Source organism: Nansenia antarctica, assembly GCF_963989245.1.
Source record: "Nansenia antarctica genome assembly, chromosome: 3".
In the NCBI taxonomy this organism is placed as follows: domain Eukaryota; kingdom Metazoa; phylum Chordata; class Actinopteri; order Argentiniformes; family Microstomatidae; genus Nansenia; species Nansenia antarctica.
Window position 1 is genome coordinate 32692061 of NC_137688.1, and position 9251 is coordinate 32701311.

General features: G+C 49.5%; 1 protein-coding gene across 1 annotated transcript in view; it reads left to right on the plus strand.

Annotated features, from left to right (window-relative positions):
• Nucleotides 1-9251, plus strand: part of LOC308153999 (CUB and sushi domain-containing protein 3-like) — a 504776-nt gene that overhangs the window by 316274 nt on the left and 179251 nt on the right. The window contains 1 exon segment of the mRNA XM_080527180.1: nt 1432-1620. Within this exon segment, the coding sequence (XP_080383306.1) occupies nt 1432-1620 (189 nt within the window).

Here is a 9251-nt window from a genome sequence, read left to right on the forward strand (position 1 = left end):
TATTTATTTGCCCTGTCGCACATGGCTCCCTCCTACAGGTCAGTCAGGGTACTACTACCCTGATCACGCGATATTTCTGGCTTGGGGGACGAGTTCTTTAGACTGTCGTAGATCAGATCTTTATGTACGTGGTGTGCTGTATTGGGAATATCGGAGCACACCACACACAATATCGATCAAAATACGATCAAAACTGTTCGAACCATGATTTTTTATCTTCATGTGTGGAGTCTCTCTCAGATAAAAAATCTGTTAAGATTTAGAAAATCTTCATGTGTGTACCAGGCTTTAGCCACTGGGAGAGAATGTGGAATGTGTGGTGTGATTAGCATGGTTCGTGTGTGTGTGTGTGTGTGTGTGTGTGTGTGTGTGTACGCACGTGTGTGTGTGTGTGTGTGTGTGTGTGTGTGTGTGTGTGTGTACGCACGTGTGTGTGTGTGTGTGTGTGTGTGTGTGTGTGTGTGCAATACGTGTCCGCTTAGGGACTAATTTCATTTTCAAATCTCTAAATGTCTCAGGTGCATGTAATTAATTCAATTAATTATCAATTAAAATCATTCATTTAAATGAATTGTTCAGAGAATAGGGAATTCTGACTCATTGTGTGAAACCAGTCAAGCGGCTATATTAGTCTAGATACTATATTACACATTATTAATGAATATATTATTATATAATCGCCCTGTTCAGCCGAGGCTTGAAGATCCTCTGAGAGAGTGTGGAGTGTGTGGTGTGATTAGCATAGCACCTATGGATTTAAGTTCTCTAAATGTTTGAGGTAAATTAAATTAATTCCATTAATTTTGGCAGCTGTGGCTCAGGGGGTAGAGTGTCTAATGATCGCAAGGTTCACCAGATTGGCAGTTCGAACCCCAGGCTGGCCACATGTCGAGGTGTCCTTGGGCAAGACACTGAACACTTGCATGGTAGCTTGTCGCCATTGGTGTGTGAATGTGTATATGAATAGTTGAATGAGAGGCCATTGTAAAATGCTTTGGAATAAGGCGCTATATAAGTCAGTCCATTTGATTGTCAATTCAATAATTCATTGAAATCAATCATTGAAAACAGGTCTATTGTTTTTACATGGTGGGATTCTCTTCTCTCTGTGTCTTACTATGGTCTAGAGTTAGGAGTTGGGAGTGATTGTGTGTCAAGCAACTATGTTAGCCTATAACATAGACTATATTCCTGAATATATCATTATATTAGAAAAGCCCCATTGTTGACTTTATAGCTCAAATATTCATTAATGTTTTTGATAAACCAGATACTTGAATATCATTTTAATAACTTTTTGAATGAAAACGAGCGTTGACACAACATACAGTATGCTGTATGTATACAATTGTTTGTTCTTTTTTGGCTCAATAAAAAACATTTAGATTTTTTTTTATATAAACCTAAAATATTGATTGTTTTTCTTTTCAGGCGTGACGGTGGACACCTACTCGTGCCTGGACCCGGGGATCCCGGTGAACGGGCTGCGGTACGGCCAGGACTTCTCCATCGGCTCCACGGTGTCGTTCGGCTGCGACCCGGGGTACCGGCTCAGCCACGAGGAACCACTGGTCTGTGAGAAGAACCACTGGTGGAGCCACCCTCTACCCACCTGTGATGGTACACACACACACACACACACACACACACACCCCTCTACCCACCTGTGATGGTACACACACACACACACACACACACACACACACACAGACACACCCCTCTACCCACCTGTGATGGTACACACACGCACACACACACACACACCCCCCTCTACCCACCTGTGATGGTACACACACACACACACACACACACACACACACACACCCCTCTACCCACCTGTGATGGTACAAACACACACACACACACACACATACACACACACACACCCCTCTACCCACCTGTGATGGTACACACACACACACACACACACACACACCCCTCTACCCACCTGTGATGGTACACACACACACACACACACACACCCCTCTACCCACCTATGATGGTACATACACACACACACACACACACACACCCCTCTACCCACCTGTGATGGTACACACACACACCCCTCTACCCACTTGTGATGGTACACACACACACACACCCCTCTACCCACCTGTGATGGTACACACACACACACACACACACACACACACACACACACCTCTACCCACCTGTGAGGGTACACACACACACCCCCCTCTACCCACTTGTGATGTTACACACACACACACACACACACACACACACACACACACATACACCCCTCTACCCACCAGTGGATGGTACACACACACACACATACACACACACACACACACCCCCCTCAACATCACAACCATTTATTTATTTATTTTAAGTGTGGCGCCCTCTAGTGGTAAGCGATCGCTTAGTCTGTTTAAGACGTAATCAGCCGTTAGGGGTCATTTGAACCCTGTGAGTGAGGGGTCATTTGAACCCTGTGAGTAAAATAAATGTTTATATCTTTGCACTCGATCAAATTTCACGACCCTCCTTTCATGACTTTTCCTAGATATGTGCGTTCTACCACCCAGCATCCTTACATTTTCAAAATCACATCAGGATAAGCTAGTATAAAGTTATTTTGCAGTTTTCTTTGTAGGAAGGAGGCTTATTTACAAGAGGCCAACTAGTGGTCACTGTGTGTAAATAGCAGCTTAGCAGCCTAGCATCTTTTAGTAGATAAAAAGGCACGGCTGTTCTGGTGTTAAGACTTGGGCCGGGCCTGACCCTAACCCAGGCTGGTTCTCCTGGAGGGGACAGGGAACCCTAATGCTAATCACGCTAATCCTTCTGTCACTCTGAAGTAGGGTTGCCACCCGTCCCTTAAAATACGGAATCGTCCCGTATCTGACAGTTAAAAGATGCGTCCCGTTTTTAACCAATATGGGACGCTCTGTACAGTATAGTATAGTGGATAGTATACATAGCCTTTATTTATTTATGTAAACCAGCTCCTTCCCTTCTTGTGTTTTTTTTTTCTTTTTTTTTCTTTTCCTAGCACTGGGGGAGCCACCCCTCCTAAATTTCGTTGTTTGGTACCTGTACTATAGCAATGACAATAAAGACCATTCATTCATTCATTCATTCATTGTTCCGTAGTTTTCAATCCACCCGCATTGCGTGATTCCTCCAATATATTAAGGCTTTATTGAAACGATGTTTAACTTATGATTTACTAGCACTGGCGCCCCCACCCCGCCCTTGGGCCCGTGGTCCCGAGGAGCGGGGCCCCTACTGCGAGGGGTGTCCCTTATTTTTCTGACTGAAAGGTGGCAACCCTACTCTGAAGTGAACAGACAGACCCTCATAATCCCACATCCTCTCAGACATCCTAACAAAGACATGTCAGAGGAACCGCTACTGAGGCCAATCAATGGCCGTGTGTGCGTCGGTGCGTGAGTGCGTGTGTGCGTGTGTATGTGTGTACGTGCGTGCGTGCGTGTGTGTCCGTGCGTGCGTGTCCGTGCGGTCGTGCGGCAGCTTCACATTGACACTATCACACACCCACACACACACACACTCACACACACACACACACACACACACACACACGATGTCTACACTATCACCACCATGCATTGATTTGTTTACCTGCCTCCGAGCTCCGAGCTGTGGTCTCATTGATAGCGGAGGACGGCTAATTGACGAACCTCCCTGAGCGTGAGCACTCTGGTGTGTCTGCTAGAGGAGTGGTGCACTCTGGTGTGTCTGCTAGAGGAGTAGTGCTTACGGCCTCGACAATGACAAGTCACCAGTGGCGAAACAAGTCTCCACTGGGCCCTAATGCAAGACGGCCAGAGTGGGCCCTAGGTAGCACTCGGTTTCCCACATATAGGCTAATCTGCACCATGGCGGTTTCCCACATATAGGCTAATCTGCACCATGGCGGTTTCCCACATATAGGCTAATCTGCACCATGGCGGTTTCCCACATAATAGGCTAATCTGCACCATGGCGGTTTCCCACATATAGGCTAATCTGCGCAGCGTAGCACCATGACAACTAACACAGATCCTGAACATATTGGTGACGCCGCACTACCCGCACGTTGACAACAGTCTATAATAATAATAAATATATAATAATAAACTATAATAATATAAAATAAATATAAGCTGGTTCTCACATTCTCCTCCAGGGATGGGTGGCGGGAGCGGGGGCGCGCCAACGTTAGCTGTAGTCGGAGGAGGTGTCGTCTTTTCCTCAGCGGTGTTTTTCTCGCTACAGAAACTCGCTATTTTAGGGTTAGGTTTTGAAAAATGTTTCTGAAATTATTTCTTTTGCTTTTCATTTCTGAAATCCACTTTGGTGCTTCGGCATCATTGTTCGCTAGCTAGCTAGCCTCTCTCAGTGATTGTTCGCTAGTTAGCTAGCCTCTCTCAGTGATTGTTCGCTAGCTAGCTAGCCTCTCTCAGTGATTGTTCGCTAGCAAGCTAGCCTCCCTCAGTGATTGTTCGCTAGTTAGCTAGCCTCTCTCAGTGAATGTAGGCCCGCAGTAACGTTACGCACGTCATGTGTCAAACATAACCCAAAATTCTTTCGCGGGCATTGTAGATTTTGGAACATCAAATCACCTGCCATTAATCCTTATTTCAATTTAATTTAGAAATGTAACATTGAGGTATTAGTATACGTATATTAGAATCAGTTTATATTGTAGAGACTCAGTGCTTGAGATCTTATCATGAATATGATAAGATAGTTCGAGAGCTGTGGGCCCCACTTGACTCTGGGCCCTAATGCAGCTGCATTACCTGCATATATGGTAGTTACGCCTCTGCAAGTCACGTTTAGACGGTGGCCTGCTCAAATAGAGGAGGTACGGTGGCCCTCAGCGGACACTTTTAGGTGGTGTGTCTGTCCTTCCTGTTGTGTTGTGCTGTGTTTTGATGGTGTAGTTTGTTGTGGTTGATAGCTAGGCTATGTTAAAATATCCTTCCCTCCTCTCCTGCCCTCTCCTCTCCTCTCCTCTCCTCTCCCCTCCCCTTCTCTCCTCCCCTCCCTTCCCCTCCCCTCCCCTCCCCTCCCCTCCCCTCCCCTCTCCTCCCTTCCCCTCCCCCCCTCTCCTCTCCTCCCCTCCCCTCCACTTCCCTCCCCTCCCCTCCTCTCCTCTCTTCTCCTCTCTCCTTCCCTCCTCTCCCCTCCTCTCCTCCCCTCTTCTCCTGTGATGTAAAGGTGTTGATAGGGTTGTGACGCTAGCTATGCTAAGTCAACCCAGGTTGAGACAACCCCATGTCAGGCAGCCCCATTAGCCTGTCTGCCTGTGAAGGGACACACACATACACGCACACACACACACACCACACACACATGCACACACACATACACACCACACACACGCACACGCACACATACACACACACTCACACGCACACGCACACACAAGCAATTTACTGTGATGTCTGCTCTTCCTAAGAGGAACTGATCTGCTCACCAGATTAGCAATGCGGGGGCACCCTTTACCTGCGCGCCTGTCACCCCCCTCCCCCTCTCCCCCTCTCCCCCCTCCTCCCCCCGCCTCCCACACTCCCACTCTACCTCTGTCGCCCGGGGATTTGTAATCGCTGTGGAGATTAGGAGTGCTTGGGGGGGTCGGGGCGGGGGGGGGGGGGGGGGGGTTGTGACCCACGGAGGGAGGGATGGAGGGAGGGGTGGGGGGAGAGGAGAGGAGAGGGGAGGGAGGGAGGGATCTAGAGATTAGGAGTGCTTGGGGGGGTCGGGCGGGGGGTGGGTGAGGGGGGGGGGGGGTTATGACCCACGGGGGGAGAGCAGAGGAGAGGGGAGGGAGGGAGGGATCTAGAGATTAGGAGTGCTTGGGGGGTCGGGGGTTGGGGGTTGGGGGAGGAGAGGAGAGGAGAGTGGAGGGGAGGGAGGGATGGAGGGGGGGGGAGGGAGGGAGGGAGGGATCTGTCCCCATACCTACATATCAAGGCACACAGGTATTCACACACAGAAGAAATCTGAAATAATAATGTTGTAATAATAAATAATATGACAAATATGGACCTAGCATGGGCTGACAGCAGCAGCCTATCCTTCAGTCTCACATGCAGGGCTTGGCTTTCTCCATATCTTGTAGTTCGTTGTCTCTTGAGATAGAGGGTTAGGGTTAGAGAAAAAAAAAAAGAAAGATAGACAGACAGAAAGATAGAGTGAGAAAGATAGAGAGAGAGGGAGAGGGAGAGAGAGAGAGAGAGAAACAGGGGGAGACCCAGAGAGGAAGATCGAAGCAGTCCTGATCCCTCCTGTTAGATAGGAGAGAGCATTAAGTGCTTACTGGTAAAGTTGTACTGTTAATTATGAATGCAGTTGTTGCCGCGGTAGCGTTGCCGTGGCGCCTGTCTGGGACAGATAGGTCTGAGGGGAGGTGGCCGTCCATCCGTCATCATGACAACCAGCGCCACATTCCATCACACGGATGTGCTGAACCCCGACACCGTGAAATAGCACTCGGTTTCCCACATATAGGCTAATCTGCACCATGGCGGTTTCCCACATATAGGCTAATCTGCACCATGGCGGTTTCCCACATATAGGCTAATCTGCACCATGGCGGTTTCCCACATAATAGGCTAATCTGCACCATGGCGGTTTCCCACATATAGGCTAATCTGCGCAGCGTAGCACCATGACAACTAACACAGATCCTGAACATATTGGTGACGCCGCACTACCCGCACGTTGACAACAGTCTATAATAATAATAAATATATAATAATAAACTATAATAATATAAAATAAATATAAGCTGGTTCTCACATTCTCCTCCAGGGATGGGTGGCGGGAGCGGGGGCGCGCCAACGTTAGCTGTAGTCGGAGGAGGTGTCGTCTTTTCCTCAGCGGTGTTTTTCTCGCTACAGAAACTCGCTATTTTAGGGTTAGGTTTTGAAAAATGTTTCTGAAATTATTTCTTTTGCTTTTCATTTCTGAAATCCACTTTGGTGCTTCGGCATCATTGTTCGCTAGCTAGCTAGCCTCTCTCAGTGATTGTTCGCTAGTTAGCTAGCCTCTCTCAGTGATTGTTCGCTAGCTAGCTAGCCTCTCTCAGTGATTGTTCGCTAGCAAGCTAGCCTCCCTCAGTGATTGTTCGCTAGTTAGCTAGCCTCTCTCAGTGAATGTAGGCCCGCAGTAACGTTACGCACGTCATGTGTCAAACATAACCCAAAATTCTTTCGCGGGCATTGTAGATTTTGGAACATCAAATCACCTGCCATTAATCCTTATTTCAATTTAATTTAGAAATGTAACATTGAGGTATTAGTATACGTATATTAGAATCAGTTTATATTGTAGAGACTCAGTGCTTGAGATCTTATCATGAATATGATAAGATAGTTCGAGAGCTGTGGGCCCCACTTGACTCTGGGCCCTAATGCAGCTGCATTACCTGCATATATGGTAGTTACGCCTCTGCAAGTCACGTTTAGACGGTGGCCTGCTCAAATAGAGGAGGTACGGTGGCCCTCAGCGGACACTTTTAGGTGGTGTGTCTGTCCTTCCTGTTGTGTTGTGCTGTGTTTTGATGGTGTAGTTTGTTGTGGTTGATAGCTAGGCTATGTTAAAATATCCTTCCCTCCTCTCCTGCCCTCTCCTCTCCTCTCCTCTCCTCTCCCCTCCCCTTCTCTCCTCCCCTCCCTTCCCCTCCCCTCCCCTCCCCTCCCCTCCCCTCCCCTCTCCTCCCTTCCCCTCCCCCCCTCTCCTCTCCTCCCCTCCCCTCCACTTCCCTCCCCTCCCCTCCTCTCCTCTCTTCTCCTCTCTCCTTCCCTCCTCTCCCCTCCTCTCCTCCCCTCTTCTCCTGTGATGTAAAGGTGTTGATAGGGTTGTGACGCTAGCTATGCTAAGTCAACCCAGGTTGAGACAACCCCATGTCAGGCAGCCCCATTAGCCTGTCTGCCTGTGAAGGGACACACACATACACGCACACACACACACACCACACACACATGCACACACACATACACACCACACACACGCACACGCACACATACACACACACTCACACGCACACGCACACACAAGCAATTTACTGTGATGTCTGCTCTTCCTAAGAGGAACTGATCTGCTCACCAGATTAGCAATGCGGGGGGCACCCTTTACCTGCGCGCCTGTCACCCCCCCTCCCCCTCTCCCCCTCTCCCCCCTCCTCCCCCCGCCTCCCACACTCCCACTCTACCTCTGTCGCCCGGGGATTTGTAATCGCTGTGGAGATTAGGAGTGCTTGGGGGGGTCGGGGCGGGGGGGGGGGGGGGGGGGTTGTGACCCACGGAGGGAGGGATGGAGGGAGGGGTGGGGGGAGAGGAGAGGAGAGGGGAGGGAGGGAGGGATCTAGAGATTAGGAGTGCTTGGGGGGGGTCGGGGCGGGGGGTGGGTGAGGGGGGGGGGGGGGGTTATGACCCACGGGGGGGAGAGCAGAGGAGAGGGGAGGGAGGGAGGGATCTAGAGATTAGGAGTGCTTGGGGGGTCGGGGGTTGGGGGTTGGGGGAGGAGAGGAGAGGAGAGTGGAGGGGAGGGAGGGATGGAGGGGGGGGGGAGGGAGGGAGGGAGGGATCTGTCCCCATACCTACATATCAAGGCACACAGGTATTCACACACAGAAGAAATCTGAAATAATAATGTTGTAATAATAAATAATATGACAAATATGGACCTAGCATGGGCTGACAGCAGCAGCCTATCCTTCAGTCTCACATGCAGGGCTTGGCTTTCTCCATATCTTGTAGTTCGTTGTCTCTTGAGATAGAGGGTTAGGGTTAGAGAAAAAAAAAAAGAAAGATAGACAGACAGAAAGATAGAGTGAGAAAGATAGAGAGAGAGGGAGAGGGAGAGAGAGAGAGAGAGAAACAGGGGGAGACCCAGAGAGGAAGATCGAAGCAGTCCTGATCCCTCCTGTTAGATAGGAGAGAGCATTAAGTGCTTACTGGTAAAGTTGTACTGTTAATTATGAATGCAGTTGTTGCCGCGGTAGCGTTGCCGTGGCGCCTGTCTGGGACAGATAGGTCTGAGGGGAGGTGGCCGTCCATCCGTCATCATGACAACCAGCGCCACATTCCATCACACGGATGTGCTGAACCCCGACACCGTGAAATGACACCTCACCCTCCTCCCCTCCCTCACCCCTCCTCCTTACCCTCCCTTCCCCATCCCTCCACCCACTACCCCCCCCCCCTACCCCCCCCCCCCCCCCCCAGCCTCCATTCCTAGTGCTGACTCAGTTATTTACACTTTCT